This window comes from Piliocolobus tephrosceles, chromosome 14 (genome assembly GCF_002776525.5).
Source record: "Piliocolobus tephrosceles isolate RC106 chromosome 14, ASM277652v3, whole genome shotgun sequence".
NCBI lineage: Eukaryota > Metazoa > Chordata > Mammalia > Primates > Cercopithecidae > Piliocolobus > Piliocolobus tephrosceles.
Genome location: NC_045447.1, coordinates 82,903,214 through 82,928,062, shown reverse-complemented (window position 1 = coordinate 82,928,062; position 24,849 = coordinate 82,903,214). Strand labels below are relative to the sequence as shown.

The 24,849-nt window shown below is 40.2% G+C and overlaps 1 protein-coding gene across 4 annotated transcripts in view; it reads right to left on the bottom strand.

Annotated features, from left to right (window-relative positions):
- PIP5K1B (phosphatidylinositol-4-phosphate 5-kinase type 1 beta) overlaps positions 1 to 24,849 on the bottom strand; it is a 306,667-nt gene that overhangs the window by 140,082 nt on the left and 141,736 nt on the right. For all 4 annotated transcript variants that reach the window (XM_023213233.3, XM_023213232.3, XM_023213234.3 and 1 more), the window contains one exon: positions 6,853 to 6,983. In XM_023213233.3, coding sequence (XP_023069001.1) covers positions 6,853 to 6,983 — 131 coding nt within the window. The remainder of the gene's footprint in view (positions 1 to 6,852; positions 6,984 to 24,849) is intronic.

Below are 24,849 nucleotides of genomic sequence, written 5' to 3'. Positions count from 1 at the left end.
CAGTTGGATGAATGCCACTACAATCCAGTAACAAACCACTGACGGTACCCAGTCTTCAAGTTGGACCTTCGTACACAGCAGTCTGTAAAAGCGGCCTTAAGGTATTATTAATTGCCTCTGCCAATTCAGCCAAGGTGGAGATCCCTTGGTTTCCATATACAATTCTTTATGTAACTGGAGAGAGAGACAGAAACTGGTCCTCTTTTTTTTTTGCCAAATTAGATCGTGCTCATGAATGGAAAAACAAAACAAAGCAAAACAAAAGACACATTCCTTGCTGGTGCCAACCTCCCATTGCTGAGCAGTTCTGTGATGGGTGCACATGAACTGCATTGTATAACAGGAGGCTGCACCATCTTCAGAGACCAACCAGCTGACAGCCAATCTTTAAAAGTCAGCCTCTGAAGACAGCTTAAATTCCCCAACCAAATAGTGCATTCTGGGATGTCATTTACTGGGAACATGTGACATCATCGGTTATCTAAACATTAAACCATCCAAGAAGTTATTACCATACTGGAAAACTGTGCTTGAAGATAATTTCAAATAAAGTAGAATATTGTATAATATCTAGTGCATGCAATAAATCCTTTATTTTGAACTGAAGGGAGAGGTATATGGCTTTTATTAATAGGAAATCAGTTTCTCCCCATCCTCACCAAATACACATTGAACAAAGACGTAAAGAGTTTTGATTTGAAGGGGCATCATATTATGAGCTTGCCCAGCAGCAGTCGCCTCTCATTTTCTCCCAAGAATACTATGCTGGCATCTTTGTCTTCTACCCACATGTACATAAAAACTGGTGCAGAATGTTTTTATAGATCAGGAGTTGGCAATCTTTTTCTTTTTTATTTTTCTTTTTATTAAATATAAAGAAATGAGGTCTCACTACGTTGACCAGGCTGCTTTCAAACTCCTGAGCTCAAGCGATCCTCCCACCTCGGCCTCCCAAAGTGCTGGGATTACAGGCGTGAGCCACTGCACCCAGCCTTGGCAATCTTTTTCTATAAAGGGCCAGACAGTATTTCGAGCTCTGTGGGCCACACATTCTCTGTAGCAATTACTCAACTCTGCTGCCATTGTAGAACAGCAGCTGCAGACAATGTGTAAATGAATGGATGTGGCTTTATTCCAATTAAACCCTATTTACAAAAACGGGCAGTAAGCAGGGCCTGTCCCATGGGCTATTGTATGCTGACCCATATGGTATAAGACAGTGGTCGCTAACCTTTTTGGCACCAGGGACCAGTTTTGTGGAAGACAATTTTTCCACAGACAGTGGAAATAGGGGGATGGTTTTGGGATGAAACTCTTCCATCTCAGATCATCAGGCATTACATGCTCATAAGGAGCAAGCAACTGAAATTCCTTGCATGCACAGTTCACAATAGGGGTTGTGCTCCTATGAGAATCTAATGCCGCCAGTGATCTGACAGGAAGCGGAGCTTGACCTCCTAATACTCACTTGCCCTCTGCTTACCTCCTGCTGTGCTGCTGGTTTCCTAACAAGCCATGGACCGGTACCTGTCTGCGGCCCAGGGGTTGGGAATCCCTGGTATAAGAGGGACTCTTGGATAAGTTTATGTTACTATGCCTTGAAATGCAGGCAGTTGACTAGTTTGTCAAACCTGTAACATTGAGTTACAGGTTTGAGGCAATATTTTATATGAACCTTTGACATATATGTTTGTTTATCATTTAGGATAATGTTTTACCCTTGCCACAGTTTCTTGGAATTCTTTTCCAAAAGGTGGGTATTCCCTGGCTGTCCAAATAAATCCTGAAGTGCATGTGGGTCAAACCCAAGGGCAGACTGTTTTCGTAATGATCTTTAACATCAAGGTAAACTCCTGTGTGACAAGTGAAGAGACTGAAATATACGGGCTTTAAAAATTCCTCAGCTGTATAATTATTCTTGAATATGGAAAGATTTTAAACTTTTACCACCAGCTTTTAAACCATTTTTGCTACTTCCACAGATTAGGGCTGGTTCTGAGGGGAACAAACAAGCAGATTGAGGTCCATAATTCTAAGATAAAAACTGGACACTTGTTCTGATTCAATAAAGCAGAAATACCATTCCCATGCTTTATTGCCACAATGTAGAGAAAAACAAAACTTTGGGGCCAGCTAACCCTGAGTTAAAATCTTGGCTTTACCATTTATTGGCTGGATAGCCTTGGGCTAAGTGACTTAATGTCTTAGGGCCAAATTATTTCATATACCAAATAGTGTTCTTATAAAGATGAAAGATAATAAAAATTAATATATGTTATATAAGCCAATTTACTATATGAATAAAACTATGCTTGGTTCAGTTAGTTCTTAAAAATTTTGCCTCCCTTTGCCACCTTAGGTTCTTGTTTACATGGTACAGCATTATAAACCATCCTCCTTCTTCTTTATCCTGTCAATGCATGAAAACTATCTACAACCTTGAGCTTCTGATCCTAACACAGAATTTGGGGTCAAAATATTAATATATGATCATGATTTTCTTATTTACTTTGAGATTTTGGAACACATTTTGGAAGATCATGGAGCCAGACAGTTAAAAGAGATTTTTATATCCTCTTTCAAATCTTAAAAAGGCCCAGGGCTTTTTCCATCTACAGAATGAAATAATTCACAGGACAAATTATGTACTTGATATTTAAAAATAACTTTGAGCAGCTTCAAAATATATAAATAAGAAAAAAAACACAAAGCATTTGGTTGCTAGGGGAAATGGATTCTGCAACTTCAGAGAGCAATAAATTAAAACATCTCCAGGTACCTCAAGTAATTAGTTCTATGACCCAGATAGACTCGTTGAGTTCCGGAGCCATCAGAGACTGCAGAGTGTTTTGGATGCTTACAACCAGGGTTGTAAGGTGTCCTGCCCACCTACCCGTTTCCTCATCCCCATATGGGCTTGGAAATACTTGAAGAGAGAAAGCATTATTTGACTGATTTATTGAAGTTTATTTGACATACAATAAAGTATACAATTTGTTACTTTTTCACATGTGTATATCCACCTGTGGAACCATCACCACAATCAAGATACTAAATTTATCCATCACTTTGTAGGGGTTTTTTGATTGCCACAGCAACTAGGAGATATTACTGGCAGGGCCTGGGGACCACAGATCTCCTGAAATGTACTGTCTTGCACAAAGAGTTGTCTTATCCAACAAGGCCAATAGCACCTCCATTGAGAAACACTGGGCCAAATCCCTTTGCTAAATCCATGAAGACACTGAGTCCAGATGATGAAACTGAGGCAAGACTAACATAAATTTCTTCTGTTTACTGTAAATCCATCTGGTGTGCCTGTGTTACATAAACCAACAAGATAGCATCTGCTGAAAGAAATTCTTGGTCTGAATCAAATGTTGAGGCCAGCACCTGCCATGGTGGCATGGGAGCCCGAGTCCAGGGGCATAGAGCCAAGCCGGGACAATAATTCTTTTTAATTTAAAAATAACAAATAAGAAAAAAAATGCATCAAATGTTAAATTTTGTATTGCCATTTTTGTTTTGAAGGCAAGATACAGACTTTCATTTTCATGGGGTGTTTTTAGTAAGGTTGCTTGAATGAATAGAAAGAATTTCATGTATACTGTAAGTAGTATGGTTTGTTACACAAACCTGAAAAGACAGTCCAGTCATCCCATGTGGCAGCAGAGCCATGCTAGGACCCAGGCTATTTTTCACTCTGGTCAATTTGATTTTTTGGTTTTGACTCCAGCAATATTGCCTCACAAATCCATTTTTTTTTTTTTTTAATTCGAGTACCCACCCAAATCCTACCCATCTGCACCTTTTTCCCTGGACTGGACTCTCGCCTGTCTTTCAGAGTAGATTCACACCTTCTGGTCCATGAATCTCCAGCCTTGGTCTTCAGTCACACAGAACATTCCTTACAAACTCTGCTATCTTTCCACTCACCAGCCCCCACCTTCCTCTTCCTACAAATCATCACTAAAAGGTAAGGCAGACAGCATGTCATTTTTTGGTCTAATATCTGATTATTTTAGACAGCCCAGAGAAAGGGTTGATCTGTAATTGTAATTGTATGCACAGTTCTCTATCGCACCATTTAAATCTAACTTAATCCAACTAAATATGCCTATATGTAAACATCTATATCTATTTAGCCTTTCTATTTCATGCATCTATTTTAAATAGTAATCTATATTTATTATATAGTATTTTCATTACTCTATTGCATATGTTTGTATATATATGTGTATATACACACACACACATACACATATGTGTATCACTTAATACTTTTCAAAGTTCTTCTTACAGACTTTTACTCATTTTACACTATACTATTACAAAGAAAATGAGGGAGGTAATTTTTTTCTTTTTCTTTTTCTTTTTTTTGAGACAGAGTCCCACCCTGTTGCCCAGACTGAAGTGCAGTGGCTGGACCTCAGCCCACTGCAACCTCTGCCTCCCAGGCTCCAGAGATTCTCCTGCCTCAGCCTCCTCTTGAGTAGCTGGGATTACAGGTATGCACATTTATAGGCTGCAAATACTCAAAAATGCTGTATTTTAAATGTGACAACAGATGCCTCTAAATAAAGGAAAGTCAGTTAGCTACTCCTCTGCCAGTGAGACACCTGCTGCTGCTACCTTGGATGACAGTGAAGGCCAAAGACATAAAGTGCTAATAGATGTCATTTGGATATTTAAGATGCTTTTAAAAAATGATTTGAGTTTTATTACTTGTAAGAGATGTGTGATAACTCCAAGAACAAAATTTGTTATCTACCAAAAAGTTCTCTCTCTCAAGTGGAAAGTCATGGGCAAGGCCAGTGGTTCCCAAACCTTTCTGTAATGAGAATCACCCCGAGGGCTTGTTAAAACAGATTCCTGGTTCCCACCCACAGAGTTTCTAATTCAGTTGGTTTGGGTGGAGCCCAAGAATCTGCATGTCTAGCAAGTTCCAGGTGTGCTAGCAAGTTCCAGGTGTGCTGGTGTTTAGGATTTGGGGACCTCATGCCTGAGCTATGCTTTCCCCAAGAGCCCGTCAATGGCTGGCTGTGTTGACTGGACACTGGAAGTAGAAGAGGTCAGTCAGTGAGGATGGGGGGAGCACATGAAACATCTTTATACCCCCACATTCAGCTGTAATGCCCTCAGCACCCTGAGCTCACTGTCTCCACACTCCCACAAAAGTACTCCATTTCTCCTGTTCTTTGTAGCCAAAGCACAACAAAGTTGAAATGTCTGGGTAGAGACCTTTGGAGACGATGAGAACTCAAACAAACATCCTGCAAACACACAAGCATTATGACCCTAAAAAAATCATACCAAAATATGAAGATAAACTCAGGACCCCCGGCTTTTAAGAGAAAAACATGTGCTTAATACACATTTTTTTCTTTTTTTTTTTTTTGGAATGGTAGACTGTTAAAAACAAACACAGAGAACATTTCCAACTATAGAAAGAAGAGTAGGATCATGAGCAAGGATTATATCTTGGGTCTTGGAGTTGTCCATTTTCTGCCTGGAACCTGGTTCTCATGGCTGCTAGAGGACCCTAGACAAGTAGACTTCAAAAGGCTAGTAGACCAACTTTATTCTGCAGCTAAGAGCATTTAAAGCAAAACTAGGTAGCTGACTTTTAAAAATGTATGGGCTCCGCTCCTTGGTGACTATGTGGGGGTTACCGCATGTCCACATACAAGTTTTATTTTTAGGCAATTGACACCTGTATACAGAGATAAATGTGTTAACATAATTCTTCTAAAGATACATATAGATTTTTAATAAGGTGATGAGGACACTTGTGGTAAACAAAGTGTCACTTTAGCCATGTTTACCCAAGCCTGGTAATAACAAGGCTTATTTTGAAGAGAAATGTTAAAATCAATTCTCACAGCTTCAAAGACAAAATAATTACTTCCAAGTTCCCAAATTGAACATCTTTAATTTTTTAGATCATTTGAAAAATTCTGTCACTTGTGGTGATTCTTTTTTTTTTTTTTTAATGTTTTTTTTAATCAGTGTTGACCAGGGTGACCTTGAACGTGTAGCCTCGCCTCCCCGAGTGCCAGGGTAACCGGCTTGAGCCACGATACTTCTTATTTAATGATTACTTCTTCTCTTCCTAAATGAAGGTAGTAATATAGTTTTTAATTAATTAGTTTTATTGTGGTAAAATATACTGAACATAAAATTTACCATGTTAGCCATTTTTAAGTGTACAGTTCTGTGGCACTAATATATTCATATTACCATCATCCATTTCCAGATGCATTCGTTTTTAAATAATTGATCCCATCACCCTAAAATGATGAAAGCTAGAGACAATATGTATGGGTAACCTTGGTATTTTTGCAAACAGCAGGATTCTCTATGTTTTCCAGAAGAAAGTTAAGTTAAAGTCATCATAAAAGAGAATAGATAAGACTAGACTCAGATTTGAGGCCCAATTGTGGGCCTAGCTCATGCTTTTAAATTAGGGGGAGCAAAAACTTAGCACCAGTTGCTGCTTCATGGAAGCCTTCTTTCTCTAAACCCTTGGTGGACATTACTCTGTAATTACTGCACTCTTTCCCACTGAACCTCAAAATCTTTCTCCATATGGTCTTCCAGGTATTCACCACAACTAATTAGAACTGGTCCATAGATGAAACCTATTTACTATCTTCACATAAAAATTGCGAGGCATCAGGAAGTAATTGCGATGAAATAGGAAGTAAACATCATTTGGACTGCCTTTGGTCCTGCCAACGGCCCAATATTCACATCTGTACATGTAAACATGCACATAGTAGAAAAGCCCTTCAATATGGGGTTGTCACAAAGAAATAGCATGGAAATCATCACAAATAAAAATGTTCTTACCTGGGTAGGAACACACTTTCCACCACATAAAAGTCTTGCATAAGAACATCTCGTTCTGGCTTGGAAGTGAGATTGCCCACTGTGTATCCTATTCCCAGCTGAATAGCACCTTTAATAGCAGATGATGCAGTCTGCAAAGAAAACAAGGGTCTCAACATTAGTCTTAATAGTCAGGGCCTTGTTCAATGGTACAGGCAACAAAACGTGAGTGAGGTTCGATTCTCTTTCTTGCTCCAAAACAATGACAAGGCTGAGGTTTGGCAAGATGATAAGCTGCTTCTTTTGATGCAGAATCTATTCCAAATATAAAGCTCTTTCTTTTCATGCATTTTTTCTGATAATGTTTCTTATAAATGTTTAAAGGTCAAATTATAATCCAATTGCTCATCTTCCTTTCACTAAGAACTCAGAAACTTGAAGGAACACTTTCAATAAATAGCATTATAATTTCTACCCAAAGACAAATGGTACATTCACATTTTAAAAAATAAGAACTTCTATAACATATTTATAAATTAGTAAGAGTATTTTATCTTCATAAGAAATGAGAGAGTAAAAAACAATTTGAATCTTTGGAGTACACAAATAATTTAATTTGGAAATTGCTTACTAGTCTCACCATAGATCCATAATAATTTCTTACACTGATCTGTGCTAAAACATACAGCATGGGGACATCAATATTTCCCACTTACTACTTTTCTGGTATCATCCAATAATTAAGCTGATGTAATGTTAACTTTGAGACCAACTACCGTAAATATGTATATATGTGTGTGTGTGTGCGTGCGTGTGTGTGTATGAGTATACAAATATATAGTTTTAACCAATATAATAGGAGAAATAACAGAATAACTCCATTTAGGACAATTAGAATGTATTTTTTTATGGTGAAGTGTGTCATACTTTTTATGCCTTGCACTGCCTAATGTAGTGCTACATACATGGTAGGAATTAAACACTTAAATCAGTGGTTCTTCACCAGGGACATCTGACGATATCTGAAGACATTTTTCAGTAATCACGACTGGTGGTGGTGGCATTATGTCTAGTGGGTAGAGGCCAGGGATGCTGCATAGGACAGTTCCCACCACAAAGAATCATCCAGACCAAAATGTCAATAATGCTGAGGTTAAGAAACACTGACTTGAATGGATGTAATAAAGATTATTGACTTTATAGAAAAGATACTTTCTTTCTGATTTAATGTTTTTACCTAGCAAATCTAAGACCCATCCCCACCTCCCCACATGCTTTATAGCTTTTTATTTCTTCAAGCTTTTAACACCAGAGATCACCTGTCTATTCTGGAAAAAATTTCTTCTCTTGATTTCTGTGATAGAATATGGTCCTGGAGCCACTTCTATATATATAGAATATATATATATACACACACACACACATACACATACATTTTTAAATTTAAAATTTTTTTTTTTTTTTTTTTTTTTAAGACAGGGTCTTGCTCTGTTGCCCAGGCTGGAGTGCAGTGGTGCGATCTCGGCTCACTGCAATCCCTGCCTCCCGGGTTCAAGCAATTCTCATGCCTCAGCCGCCTGAGTAGCTAGGACTACAGGCATGCGCCACCACATCTGGCTAATGTTTGTATTTTTAGTAGAGATGGGATTTCACCATGTTGGCCAGGTTGGTCTCAAACTCCTGGCCTCATATGATCTGCCCACCTCAGCCTCCCAAAGTGCTGTGATTACAGGTGTGAGCCACCGTGCCCGGCCTACTTCCAGCTTTTCTGATAGTCTCTCCTGTCACTTCTTCACTGACCTCATATTGTATTTGCTATAATTGCAATGTCCCCAGAATTTGGTCTTTGATCCTCAGGTCTCCTTAATTACCCTGGTAATCAATTCATTCCTAATGGCTTAAATACGGTTTCTATTCAGATGGCTGGCAAATTCTTTTCAATCAATTGGGATGCTGTTCTGTCAACACAAATGCAGTGTATACAGAGCCAAATTAATATCTTACAACCTCTCCATACCACTTCTAGATTGACTTCATTTCCCAAGGCACTGTCATCTTCAGTTATCCAAACCTGACCTCCAAACAGACTACATCTAGAACAGGGCTAGGTCTCTAGTCCATTTATTGACTACTTTCCCATAGGGACATCATTTTATCACTTTGCTTATTCCACAATAAAGGTTATGTCACCTTTAGTGTGAGGACAACTATCTACATCCTTGACACTTAAGGAGGTAGAAAAATGTCTTCGTGTTTTTCTTTTTTCATGTGCCCTTTTATTTAAGATCCTAGGACAGCAAGATGGCAAAAGACTAAGACTTAAGCCCACAGTGCAGTGTTTCTTAAAAAAAAAAAAAAAAAACCCTGCTATTTTAATGCTCCCTCTCTGAGCTCAGCAATGTCACCAATTGGCGTCAGTGACCTTTTGTACCAGTAGCTCTGACTTTTAAAGGCTGAAATGGATTTTCTTTATTTTAACCTTGCATAAAAATTCAAAAGACATCTCTTCTCCCACACGTCACTGAGACTGGTAAGGCACAAGAGGTGACATGAGCACTTCCCAGAGGGCCCAATACGCCACATTGTTCTAAGCCAGATCTATCAACAGGTTCACATGCTGCCCAAGTGCTCTGCACCCCCCGTACCGTACCCCCCCACCACACCCCTGACCCCGCTTTCCAGAACTACCTGTGTCTGCTTAACCCACAAAACCACCACGATAACATCATTTGAACACTTCTTGGGCTAGAACAGCCTGCCAGAGTATCCAATTCTTTGTTGTCTCTACCCTGGCAATAGAAGGTAGTCAAAGCTGTGACTAGTCTACACATAGTGATATCAAACCTCAGGAGCATGAGAATCACTGGGTACACTTGCTAAAACAGATGATGGTCATGTCCCCAGAATTTCTGATTCTAAAGGTCTGGTGTGAGGACCAAGTATATGGTCTTGTTCTAAGAAAAAATCTTTCTCCTCTGGTGTGAGGTTAAGTTTTGAGCCCCTGAGGAGTAAGATTTTGAAAAGAACCCTGCTGTTATATATTTAGTTAAATCAAAAACAGACTGGTAATAATATTACTTTCCATTCAGAGCATTTAAAATTCAGGTGCTCTGATGGGAGAAATAATAAAAGTAGTTATTAATCTTTTTGGACCAACTAATTTATGCCAGGCACTTGATATATGAATAACAACAATTATGACCATAATATGTCATAATCATAGCACATACTAATGTAGTGTTTACTACTAAATGGCAGGCACTGTTCTAACTGCTTTCTGGTTATATTAACCCTTTTATCCTCACGACTCTATGATGTAGGCATTCTTACTGTTTCTATTGGCTCAGGAAGGTTTAGCAACTTAGACGAGGTCACACAGCTACTGACAAGGTGAATCTGGGACTCACCTCTAGGAAGGCTGGCTCCAGAGTCCCAAGTTATACTCCACTGCCTCTAAATCAGAATCTCCTCACTCATTTGACCCTCTCCAGAAATATGAAGCACAGTGACAACTGTTCCCATTTTACAGGGGTGGATTTAGGCTCAGCAAGGTTAAGTGATTTGCCCAAGTCCCTTTGCTAGTGTGTGGTGGAGTCTGATTGCCAAACCCAGGCTGCCTCCACATCCATGTTTGCAAAATGAGCCTAGAATCAAAGTTGGAAGTTCTCTTTTAAGTTTGGATGTTTGACTTCAATAAAGCAAAAGCTCTGAGAGAGCCATTCCTTTTGGTGAAAAAAGGGTAAAAATGTTATTTGCTTCCAATCATACCCACCCACAGGTAAGCCAAAGAAAAACCTGTAAACTTCTTGGTAAAGCTGTACAAACACCATCGTTCATGTCACCACTGGTAACATGGGGACTGTTAACAAAAGGCGTTATTTTGCTGACACACTAGGAATGACACCTCAAAGTTTCCTCCTCCCCAGGTCTGTGTAAAAATTAAGTGCTTTAATATTGATACATTTGGGTATCGCTAAAAAGCATCTTATATATGGAATCTAAAAATGTTGAACTCGAAGTAGAATGCCAGTTACCAGGGGCTGGTTGGGGGCTCGGGCCTTGGGGAGATAATGGTCCAAGGATAAAATTTCAGTTATACAGGAGGAATAAGTCCAAGAGATCTACTGTACAATGTGGTGACTACAGTTAATAACATGATCGTATTTTAAAAATCACTAAGAAAGTAGATTTTAAGTGTTCTCATCACAAAAAGTAACTATGTGAGGAAATGCACATTGTCTCAATTAACTAACTCCACTGAGTCATCTCACAATGTATACATATTTCCAAACGTCATGTTGTACACAATAAATATATATAATTTTTACTTGTCAATTAAAAAATAAAATAAAATAAAGCATCTTATTTACTTTGTGGAAATGTCTGAGGCACATCCTAATATTAAGCAAGATGTACTTTGAAACTGTGAAAAAACCCTTTGAAACACTACCTGGAGTGTCTCTGAAGAGATTAGTAAATCATGATGATGACAAAGAACCTTCCGTGTGAAGTGCTGGTGATTGCACTAATAGAACCAATAGTCCTTTCCCTGATAACTCTAAGCCGCTAGAGCTCCCTTCCTTCCTCCAGGATGCCACCAACAGACCAGTGACACGGTGGTGGGTCGCCGGCTTTGTACAACCGAGCTTCTCTGCTTTCCTCTGCATGGCTTGGTATATACTCTAAAAGTGCTAGGACAGGACTACTGCCCCTTTGAGTGCCAAGGGGAACCTTTAAATATATTTAAAGAAATATATTTCTTTAAAACATATAGGTATAGGTTTCAGAACACAGCAAACAGAGTCTATTTTTAATTCAGGTTTTTGCACGGGCTAAGTGGAGGCAATATGTTGCCTGGATACTAGAAAAACCTCTAAAAGCATATGATACTTGGAGAAAGGGAGAACCAGATAACATCACAAAGGCAAAACAAAAACATTTAGTTTCACAGCTCCTCTGTATTAACCCAAACGTGTTCAGATATGATGGTAATACTAAGAGGAAAATGAATATCAGCTTGCATTTGGGTAATATGTTATGGTTTTCAAAGCACTGTCTTTTAATGATCACATTTGATTGTTACAACTGTTACCTAGTTAGGTAGGGTTTCTAATGCCATCGTATAGATAAGGAAACCGTGGCTCTGGGAGATGAACTTGGTCTAAATCCCTTAGCTAGTGTGTGCATACTCTGGTCTTCTAAAAGGCTCCCAATGCCGCATTCTACAATTTTGCTTTACTTACCTGAGTTTTCTCTGCTAGAGATGGATCTGATAAAAGCTAAGAAGCAGTGAACAATGAGATAACAATGATGAAAGTTACAATAAGACCAAATGCCTAAGCAAACCCACTCTTAGAAAAGCAATGATCTGACAAGATTTTAATGTCCTTACAGGAAACTGCTTTCTACAGTACACATCTATAAAATTAGGTAACTTAATATGCCATCTGATATCACTGGCTTTAAAAGGAAATATTAAAACATTTCATGTCAACAGCATTTTTCCACCTAAGGTGAACTGATGAACTAATTTTGGGATTATGGCCAATATAGATGTTTGCAGAGTGATTGTTTTCAAAAGTACAAATCTGATCATGTCAGTACCTTGCATGAAGCCCTCTCATGGGTTCTCAGCACTCTCCCTGGAGGATTAAGTCCAAACCCCTTAGCTTAACACTGGAAGCCTATCTTAGAATATTACTCCCGTCTGCTTCCCACTAACTCCCACATGTGATATATATTTTAAAAACCAAATATCCTTTGAGCAAGCTGACCTTATGAACCCCTAAAAATCACATGTGAAAAATTTTCCCTTGTGTGCATTTTTACCAGGGATGAGGTCCAAGGCTGTCTCTGTTTCTGAGAAGATCTATTTTCCCAAAACCATAGACCTACAGAGTCTAATTCTAAATCAGAGATATTTACTGACAAGGTGCCATGGACCAGGCCATAAAGAAATGGTTCAGTATCATCTGTTAACAGCAAGAGAGGGCCAGGTGCAGTGGCTCATGCCTGTAATCCCAGCACTTTGGGACAATGAGGAGGGTGGATCACTTGAGGTCAGGAGTTCGAGACCAGACTGGCCAACATGGTGAAACCCCGTCTCCACTAAAAATACAAAAATTAGCCTGGCATGGTGGCACATACCTGTAATCCCAGTTACTCAGGAGGCTGAGGCAGGAGAATCACTTGACCCCAGGAGGCAGAGGTTGCAGTGAGCCAAGATGGCGCCACTGCACTCCAGCCTGAGCGAAACAGCAAGACTCAGTCTTAACAACAACAACAACAACAAAACAGCAAGAGAGTAATTCTTGTATGGGTGTATGGGAAGGGAGATGCTGACCAGCCTCCCCATTTATTTATTATTTCTCCCTCATTCTATTTCAGTAACCGCTCTGGCTCTACAACGTATGCTGGAGTGCAGTGGTATGATCACAGCTCACTGTAACCTCAAACTCCTGGGCTCAAGCCATCCTCCCACTTCAGCCTTCCAAGTAGCTGTGACTTCAGGTATATGCTACCATGCCTGGCTAATCTTTTCAATTTTTTGTTGGGATAGGGTCTCACTTTGTGGCTCAGGCTGATCTCAAACTCCTGACCTCAAGAGATTCTCCTGCCTCAGCCTCCCAAAGTGCTAAGATTACAGGCATGAGCCGCCACACGTGGTCCATGTTCCTTCACTTCTAAAACTCAAACGCAGCTCCAGGTTCTCCCTCCTCTCCCTGAACCTATACTCAAGAAACAAGGCATAGTCCACTTATTTGTCCCACTGAGAGAATTAAGGAGAAAGAAAGAGGGATAGATTCCCACTGAGAGAATTAAGGAAAAAGAAAGAGAGATTGCATGAAACTGATTGCAGGACTATGGAAATGACACAGTTTGTGAGTAGGCAAACCTCCTCCTTTCTGAGAGGAAGTGGGACCACCTCTCGCTTCTGGATTCTTCAAATCAGTTCTCAAGTTCTTCCCTGTATTAGTTTTCTATTCCTTCTATAATAAATTACTACAAGCTCAGTGGCTTAAAACAATGCAAACTTATTACCTTACAGTTCTGGAGGTCAGAAGTCCTAAAACAAAGGTGTTGACAAGGCTGCATTCCTTCAGAGGCTCCAGTGAGGAGTCAGTTCCTAGAGTCCACCTGCATTCCTTGACTTGTGGCCTCTTCCTCCATCTTCAAAGCCAGCAGAATTGTTAAATCTCTATCTCCCTCTGACCTCTGCTTCTCTCATCACATCTCCTTCTGTGACTCTGATCTTCTTACTTTGCTTTTGTAAGGACCCATCTGGATAATCTCCCTATCTCAAAATCTTTAACTTAATCACACTTGCCAAGTGTGTGAAGTTATTGGCAATGTCTTCTTAATAGGTTCCAGGGATTAGGACATGGACCTCTTTGGGGTCCCATTATTCTGTGGATCACCCTCCACTACTTCAGGATTGACCCTGGCATTTTTTCCAGTGTTCCCTCAGAAACTCATTCAGTCAGAGGCTGTTCATTCTGCTAGCGAAGATCTGAGTACTTGGTATGAGCCAGGCATTATTTTAGGCATTGTGGGAAGCATAAACCAAAAAAGAGACATGGCTCTTGCTCTCATGGGAGTTTCTAGTCTAGTGGGGGAAAGAGACATTAAATAGACAAAGATACACATGCATAAAGACAAATGAAGTCAGTGACAGAAAGAACAGGGTGAAATAATTGAGGTCAGAATTTAAGAATGATGGAGTCTCAGAGGTCTCTCTGAGGAATGATCTGTAGGCTGAGACCTGAAAAGTGAGAATGGGCCAGTCAACAAGTCATGTCAACAAAGACTGGCTGTGTGCACTTGTACAAACTGGGGACACAGAGGTGACCTGAACAGAGTCTTGCCCTTAAGGAATTGACATTTTGGACTACTATGTGTGGTGGGGAAAGACAGAAAGCACATTAGGAGGTTAGGGGAGTTGCTTTCCAGGGATAGAGAAGCAGGAGGGTTCAGGGACCTGAAAGCAAATCATATGGGTTAATTAGTGGGGGTAACAGGGAAAGTGCCAGAACTGGAGGCTGGAAAGACTGGACAGACCTACATCTGGGCATTATAGGCCATCCTAACGGTTTGATGTGTTTCAATGAGGGAACAGCATTCTTATTTGAAAAGGTTCACTCTGGCTGCTACTTAGAGTAGCAGGAACTGATTCCTCACTAGAGCCTCTGAATGAACGCAGGCTTGTCAACACCTTGATTTTAGGACTTCCGACCTCCAAAACTGTAAGATAATAAGTTTGCATTTTTTTTTTTTTTGAGATGGAGTCTGGCTCTGTCGCCCAGGCTGGAGTGCAGTGGCGGATATCAGCTCACTGCAAGCTCCGCCTCCCGGGTTCACGCCATTCTCCTGCCTCAGCCTCCTGAGTAGCTGGGACTACAGGCGCCCGCGACCTTGCCCGGCTAGTTTTTTGTATTTTTTAGTACAGACAGGGTTTCACCGTGTTAGCCAGGATGGTCTCGATCTCCTGACCTCGTGATCCGCCCGTCTCGGCCTCCCAAAGTGCTGGGATTACAGGCTTGAGCCACCGCGCCCGGCCAAGTTTGCATTGTTTTAAGCCACTGAGCCTGTAGTAATTTGTTATAGAAGCAATAGAAAACTAATACAGGAAAGAACTTGAGAAATGATTTGAAGAACCCAGAAGCAAGAGGTGGTCCCACTTCCTCTCAGAGAGGAGGAGGTTTGCCTACCCACAAACTGTGTCATTTCCATAGTCCTACAACCAGTTTCACTGAGGGATTATAGGCAGGAAAGTGATTGGGGGCAGTTGTAGTGGTTCATCTAGAGATACTGATGGCTTAGAGAAGGGTGATAAATGAGGATAGGCAGAGGAGGTGGATTTGAAATATACTGGAGGGAGGGAGACAGAACTTGCTACGAGCTAGAAAAGAGGGAGAGAAAAGTACCAGCAATGCCTCTTGGCATTTTCCTTCAGCAGTTGAGAGGACTGAAGTCACTTTACCAAGTTGAGGAAGCTGAAGAAGGCACATATTTTGGAGCAGAGACTCAGAGTTCCATTTGGGATGCTACTGAGACATCCAACTGGAGATGCTAACATACAAGTCTGGAGCTTGTGTTAGGGGTTAGACAGAATATTTCATTTTGAGAGTTGTTAGCATATAAATGATATTGAAAACCAAGGGGTTGAATGAGAAAACCAAGAAAGAGAGGGGAGCATCTGAGGAGAGTCCTAAACCACATCAACATTTAGAAAATAGATGGAAGAAGAAAAACCTTTGGAGGAGACTTAGGAGTGACTACTGCAGTAGAACAAAATCAGGGAAATATGGCTTCATTGAAACCAAGAAAGGAGAGTCTGAAGAAAGGAGTGACAACTGTCTCCACAAGCAGCTCTTTCATCTGATAATAATATAAATATTACAACTTGATGGAATATCTAAAGCTATGAGTCAAATCCTCTATATTTCTCTCATTCATATTGTTAATTCATATACAAATCTAAATCTGGATCTAGAATATTTGACAAAATTATTTGATGGACTCGTCAAATTATGCCATCACTAATCATATTTTAAAAGTGATCCTTAACTTAGAAAAATAAAATATTATGTTAAGTTTAAAAAGCAGGATACAATACAGATCATAAAATTTAAACAAGAAAAACCAAGTGCATGTGTACACATCCACAAAGGAAAATAAGACATGAAGGAAATATACGAAAATGTACAATTATTTCTGGATAGTGGGATATTAGGTGATTTTTGCTTTCAAGTTTTGTACTTCCCAAGCTTTCTAAATTTTATGTTTTATATATAGGAAAGGAAATGTCCTCCAATGAAGGTATTGTTACTATATTTTAAAATACATTTTGAGGGATGACAAAGGCATGTTTAGGCATTGCTCATCTTTCTAGCTTTTTCTTTTAGGTCAAGGCCTTAATGCAACAAACCTATGTAATGGTTGTGCTGTTATAAAATGTAGTCATAACAAGTTTATTTTTGTCTCCCACTGTTCCTCTAAATGTATTCTGGGGTTAGATTTTTCTTCTGCCCCAGCATGAAATGTATGGCAGGTCTATGACCCTTCTGGTGGCTTCTGGAATAAAAGGTCCTGTCCAGGTATGGTAGCTTGCACCTGTAATTCCAGGATTTTGAGAGGCCAGGACAGGAGGATCACCTGGAACTAGGAGTATGAGACCAGCCTGGGCCGCATAGTGAGACCTTTTCTCAACAAAAAATGAAAAAACTGGTCAGGCATGGTGGTGGCACCTGTAGTCCCAGTTACTCAGGAGGCTGAGGCAGGAGGACTGCTTGAGCATAGGAGGTAAAGATTGTAGTGAGCTGTGATTGTGCCACTGCATTTCAACTTGGTTGACAGAATGAAACCCTGACTCAAAAAAAAAGAAAAAAAGTCTTCTGTTTATTCCCAGTCACAGATCTGTATAAAGGGTCTCATCTAGACATTTGGTATGTATAGTCCTGCTTTATAGCAATAATAATAAAAACTTACATATGCTTTTGGTAGCCATCTCTCTGTTCCCCCAGCTTGCCTGGCACAAGCCGGCCTCCAGCAGTGGGAGGGGCTTGGGAGCCTCTCTTCTCTTCTCTTTTCTGACTGGTTGCCGGAGGGAGGGGAAAAGAGGTAGGAAAGGTCTTTTTTGAAGAGTACAGTTGTTAAATGTATCAGGCACTCAAAAGGCTGTCCAGGTATGCATCTTTTTTTCTTGTGAGGTGCTCTCATGGGGTCTGCAGTTCTCCCCTCCAAATGGCTATTGTATTCCTCTGCCTGGTAGTTTCCTGTTGTTTCTCCAGGTCCTGACATAGACAGCACTGGGGTGACTCCACTTTAGCTGTCTCTAGAGCTCAGTGCCCTCCATTGGTCACATATCATTTGCCTGGAACACCCAACCTCCCCAAGAAGACTTTTTTGCTTTTGCCATCATCAGAGCAGCTGACCAAAACTTCTCTTCTGAAAACTTTGATTTTTCAGAAAAATACTATAGTCGATTGCATCCCCCAGGCTTCATGGAGCACACAGCACACTCTTCAGTGGTCTCACAGAAACTCCTTTCCCTAGGCTTGAGATCATGGGCAGACCCTCTCCCAAGCCTCTTCCATTTGTGGGTTACTCATGACATATCAACAACTCTTTCCAAATTTCCCCTTCCATATCCCACAGTGGGCCAACCAGGCCCTTTCATAGAGTGGGGTGATCATTCAACTGGTCTTAGACCACCTCCTTCCCCAAGTTCTACATGGCAGGCTGGCACCTGACCTTGGAATGTGATTAATATGCTTCCATCCCTTCAGCTTGTATTGTGTGGGACTGATTCACGGGTCCTGCTGATCACATGGGGTTTGGGCCAGCTGCATCAATGGATTGCTCACTGTGTTCCATTCCACCTGCCACGTGACTGCCAGATTCATCATTCCAAGGCTCTCTTTCTCTTTTTCCTTTAAAAACCACCTCCCAGCATAGAAGCTGCCACTAATTTTTGACCATCTGTAGAAATGAATCCAAATTCTTTGTTTGGCCTTCAAAACTTTCTACAATTGAGTTCCTGTTAATGCTAAATGCTGTAATAAATCAATTCTCAAATGCTAAGTCCTATTAAAAAAAAACACACCCTTAAAATTCAATGTCTTGATTCAAGAGAAGTTTATTTTTTGACAAGGCATAGTCCACAGTGAGTGTCTCTGAATGATGATCCACTTGCCTTTGTCACATGATTCAGAGAGCCTGGCTCCTGCATCCTGTGGCTCTAGTAGCCCCTACAATTGTAAAATCCCCCCAGTCCAGCTGGCTGATAGGAGAGGTGAGAGAAAAAAAATCCACTTCTTCCTACCTATGCCAGGAAGTGACAGTGCAGGATATCTACCCCAGGCCTGTGCCTCAACCCTCCTTCACCCTGCTCTTTGCCCTGGGTTACCATCAGTAAGGCTACATCAAAGGGCTCCCTTGCCCTCTGCCTTCTAGTTGGGTTTGGCCAATGGGACACCATGGCAGAAGACTGCAGGGAGGTTTAAGAGTAAGGTCAAGGTGTTTACTTCCATCCCTCCCTCTTTGAGGGTTTGACTCGGTCTGGTTGTATCCTTCTGAAGGTTATAGCTCTTCTCTGTGGATCTTTCCAGATGATTCCTACTCTGGGATCTAGAAATAGTATTCTTCTCTTACCTCTTCATGGCTTGGGGGTGGTGGGGAGAGGTGGGAAACAAGGCGCATTTTGCCTCAAGACACCGAACTACTCCTTATGGTTTCCCTGCATTTCTCCCACATCTTTGCAAACAGAGTCTCTCTTTTTCTTTTCTTTTCTTTTTTTTTAAACTTTACTCTAAGTTCTAGGATACAGGTACAGAACATGCAGGTTTGTTACATAGGTATACATGTGCCATGGTGGTTTGCTATACCTATCAACCTGTCATCTAGGTTTTAAGCCCTGCATGCATTTGGTATTTGTCCTAATGCTCTCCCTCCCTTTGCTCCCCACCTGCTGACAGGCCCTGGTGTGTTATGTTCCCCTCCCTGTGTCCATGTGTTCTCATAAACAGAGTCTTTCTTAAATTCCTTTCAAATTATCTGATTTAAGTGTGCCATCCTTTTACTGCCCAGGTCCTCCATACAATGACTCATTCATAGTACACCAGCAAGGATGAGCCACATGTACTGGTTCAGACACAAGGAGGGCTGGCTCTGTAGCTGCTTTCCAGACCCAGCTGTGCTTTGGAAAAGGGGGCACAAACTCTGGTGGACCAGTTACTGTTTTGGCCACAAGCCAGAGATCCTCTTGCCTCTACACAAATCCACCACTTTAGCCAAACTGTCTCACTTAAACTTGCCTTGCGATTTCTGGTCTCTGCATCCACTGATCTCTGGGCTTTCCATGCTGTCCTTTTCCATTTTCTTTTCAGTATCCTACCCACTCTTCCAGGTCCAGCTTTACCAATCGTCCCTCCATACAGCCTCTGTTCATTACAGCAGCTAAAAATGGTTACTCCCTTCTCCCAGTATGAATCATTTAATACGTGACTTTTGGGGTATTCCGTTATTTCCATGATTGGCAACTATATTTCTGATATAATTTCTGCAGCATCTGCATTTTCAAATAAGAACACTGGAGTTCCACTAAATGATGGCCTTCCCTAGGCTTGCACGAACACTCCATGTGGTGAAATTGCCTTATAACAAGGTTATTCTAACACACTAGGCACTAAACAACCTTGGAAGGAGACCAACACAGATCCACTTTATATTTAATTTTCCCTTTTTATCAAGCGGCCTTTTAACAAGATCATAGTGTATCTGTCTGTTTGATAGAAGCTTTGCTTCTCAACATTTAATAGGAAAGGCAGAATAAAGAAAAAGTGTTTCATGGTTTCTTTGAAATGATCTCTACCTTAATTTGATTGGCAGTGAAGCATGTTCCCTCACTGGAAAGGAAGAGCATGTTAAGTAAACACTCTTCATTAACAGAAAAATACTGTACTCTTAAAGTATTCATAATACAGCAACATCAAATTATGCACACTTAATTGCCCTAAAAAGAGACATGCCATCAACTGCAGATGAAATTCTTGATTTAAGATAGAGCTGTTATATTTGCTGTATATATTTGCTGTTGTATTAGTCTTCCAGAAATATTACCCTTTAAACTGCTTTAAACTGAGATGTTCATTATAAATGTAACACAGTATAATATCCTTAATGCTATTCTTACACACTAGGGAAGAATATTTCATTTGTCTGTGTACTCAAATAAAAATTGTTATTTATTTGATATAAGTATCGATTTAGATTCAATAGATTAAAATAAGACAGGATTGACTTTTCATCCTAGAATCAACCAAAATAAAATTTCACACAAACTTAGGATGTTCGAGTTCCTGGTAGAGGACTTGCTATTGGAAAGAAGAAATATTAGTTCGCTCAGCACTGTTTTGGGGGAAATAACACAATGCTTACAGCAGATGTTACTGGTTGTCTCCAGCATCTATTCTCTCTTCTTACTTAGCAGTTGTTCTTCGTGAGGCTTGACTTTGCCCTCGGGGACATCTGGCTGTGTCTGGAGACAATTTTGGTTGTCACACCTGGGCAGTGCTCCTGGCATTGACTGGACAGAGGCCAGGGATGTGCTAAACATCCTACAATGCACAGAACAGCCCCCTCAACAAATAATTATCTAGCTCAAATGTCAATAGTGCTGAGGTTCAGAAACCTTGTGATATAGTAACAGAGATTTCAACTGGGTATTTTGCCTGGTTCTCTTTTAGGTAGGTATTATCACATTACTATTTTCTGGCTATTGAGATGGGACAGGAAATGATATGTCCAACTTCCAGGTCACACCCTCACCAGGAAGGGGTCTGCTGTGTACAGATGTGATGGACAGAGATGAAGCAGGCTTCTCTAATCACTTCTGTTAGCTATAGGTTGAGAATGGTAGAAAAACAAGATGGAAACCTAGGCCCCTAAATACCCTGCAGAAGCAAGTAAATGACCTCTGCACTTCATGCGTGTGAGAAATAAACTTCAACTTAGTTTAAGCCACGGTCATTCTGGTTCTTGTTTTTACTTATATTCCAAGTGCATATACCCTATGGACCTATAACAAAATGCTCTTTACCTGAAAAACAATATAGGCTCAAAAATATATCAGACTGAAAGATAAATATCCATAAAGATACCATTGCTCAATTTAGAAAAGTAAATTGTAGCCCACGCTCATTGAGAAAAAGTTAAAAAAAAACCCTCAACTATAGAAAGTGAAACACCAATGTGCCCTTCTCATGCTTACTCTTCATGGTTAACTACTGTCAACCGTTTAGTGTTTGGGGCGTTTTTCTCTACACACTGAAAAATACATGCCTGTATACAAGCATTACAGATAAAAGTGAGGCTGGGCGTGGTGGCTCAGGCCTGTAATCCCAGCACTTTGAGAGGCCGAGGTGGATGGATTGCTTGAGCTTAGGAGTTCAAGACCAGCCTGGGCAATGTGGTGAAACCTTGTCTTTACAAAAAACGCAAAAATTAGCTGGGTAAGGTGGCTCATGCCTGGGGAGGTTGAGGCAGGAGGATCACTTCAGTCTGGGAGGCAGAGGTTGCAGTGAGCTGAGATTGCACCACTGCACTTTAGCCTGGATGACAGAGGGAGACCCTATCTCAAAAATAAAAATAAAATTAAAATGAGACTATTCATGTTTTGTTCCAGCTTGCTTTTTTTTTTTTTCAAATACTATCCTTCAATCTATAAAGATCTCATTTTTTAAATGGTTACATAGATTTTCATAGCTTGTATGTATCACAATTGTTTTAACTACTCTCTTATTGATAGACACTAGGGTTCTTGTTCTGTCTCTTTAACAGAAAATAATGTGGTGATGAATATCCTTGTTCATATATTCCTATACACTTATTTCTTGAATATTTCTGCAGCTTTGATTCCTAGAAGAACTGCTGAGTTAAAAAATATGCACAGTTATACTTTTGGTAGGTACTGCCAAGATGTCTTCTACAGATTTCATCAATTTATATACCCACCCACTGAGTGCTGGGTAAGAATGATTCTGTCCTCATACTCCTACCAACACCAGTATCATCAATATTGTTAACTTTTGCCAGTCTTGTTGTTTTAGTCCCCATTTTCCTGATCACCAGTGAGATAGATTCTCTTTTTGTGTATTAATTGTATTATTTGCTCTTAACTTTATAATTTCCATTTTTTATGGTTATACACTAATAGTCATGTTCAATTATTTTATAGCAATTAAAGTTAAACTGCATTTGTAAAATAGCCCCCATGGAAGCTCTAAAACAATAAAATTTCCATGACTTCTCTTATTAAAATTGTATGCTCTCACAGGGCAGAGACTATAGCTGTTCTACCAAGTAGCTATAACCTACCAAATAAGGTTCTTCTTTTTCCTTTTTATAATAAAATTTTACACTTCTCTAGTCTTTTTCATTTAAAATTTAAAATAGTCCTTTAGAAGAATTTACACCCATATACACCATTAAATATATACTTTTGCAATAACAAATAAGGAGTGTGTTCCCTAATTGGCTCATTGGGATGCTGGATTCTTGGAGGAATGTGTAACAGCAGCTTGTGGGTGAAGTGGGGGTTGAGAAACACACCTAGGCAGAGAGATACGGAGAAACTGCAATTGTGCCTGCCTACCTATGTATTTAAAGTCATACACTGTAGGGCCAGAAAGGACCTGTAAGATGGGCTTCCTTGAAGTAAGAAATGATCAGGTATCTTTAGGTGGAATCTTTTCACATTACAGTAGTACCTTTCTTGCCATAACTCCACTCACTCTTCTTTTGATGGGGAATGAATGGAATATGTTCATGGCTCTTTTCACCATTCTATTAGCTAGCTGGCCTTTCCTGAGTGCTTACTGTAGTCCAAGCCTTGTACAAAATTACTTACTCTTGATTTACATAAGATGAAACTGGCCCAGAAAGACAAATCAGCTTATCCAAGGCTACACAGTGAGGAGGTGGCAAAGCTGGCCCTTGAACCTAGACATGTTAACCCTGAGTCCATGCTCATAACCATCATACCTGATGTCATAACCCGACATAGAATTACAGAAATAGTAGCTTTGTAGTTTTGTATTTCAGTTTAGCACAGGCCCAGCTAAACTATGTAGCTATTCCAACTGCTTGTTTCTTGACTACATGGGCCTGTTTCCAAGCAATACCAAGCCAGCGTCTACTCTTTTAATTTGCATTCTCCTTTGACTGGCAAATCCATGGTTAACTCTTTGCCCATAGGTGTGGAGATGGGTCAGGGCCAAAGTCAAACCTCTGCACTACAGAATTCTCCAGGGGCACATCACAGCCCTCTGCCAAGTCAGGTGCACAGACACATGGGCACTAATTTAAAAGGTGTCCTAGATGGGGCCAAAGTGGAAAGGTTTCACTATAACATTGGCACTTGGGAATCTTTAGAACAGGAATTAGAATCTAGGCTGTTTACCAGCTTTAAGTAAAACAAGATTAGGACAACCAACCAACCTCCCCTCAAAGAAACCCTCAGCAATCTCCACCCTCTCATCCATCCCTTCTGGCCTTATGCTATCCCCACCTACTTTGAGAGGATATTAACCCCTAGCCACCAAGCTCTTGCTTCATATGAAGACACACACACACACACACACACACACACACCCCACTGCTGTTGTTGCTGATTTAGGGAATGAAAGGGGATGATTATAACTCCCTTTAAAACACTGAAACCAGCATGGAAACTTAATATACTCTGGAAATATCAGTGACATACAAGATCTGGTTGTTATTTTTTACTACCTACCCCAAGAGACTGCAAACCTTTCCTTTTCATTCCACCAACTGACCTCTTCAGTTTTAAAAAGAAGAATGTATTTAGCTAAGGAGGGGAAATAAACCAGCATCTCTCAGTGTTCTGATAGTGTTCGCCAAGCCACTGGTCACTATTCTGCAGTTAATTCAAGAGATAAATCTCTGACTTCATAAGACAGGAGTTAATTGCTATCCATTTACCCAAACAAAGAGAAAAAAATAGAAATGAAGCTTCTTACTGGGGTAGGGATCACTGGATTCCCTCCCCCCATTTGTGCCTCAATTTGTATTAGTCATGTAGCTTTTTTGTAACTAATCTTCTTGATATATAAAAGACATAATGAGGAATATAATATATGATACTGAAACAGGCCTAGAAGAAATCAAAATAGTTTTTCTTTTCCTTTCAAATCTCTCCCAGTTTAATTCTCCCTCCTCTTAATTTTCATAATAAGCTCTAATGGTAGATGATAGGGAATTATACATATATGTATGATATCACAGATGTAATTATCTATGTTAGAGGAATAAATAACATTTATGAAATAGAAAAGCAAAGCTCAGGGATCCAAGATTTAGAAGGAAGAAAGGGGCAGGGTTACTGTTGCTAAACAAGACAGAATCATACATAGAACAAAAACAGTTTCAAATTGACAATGCAGTGATTTTATAGACTGACAGTGAGAGGCATCACTTGCTGTGACTTGTTTACCAACC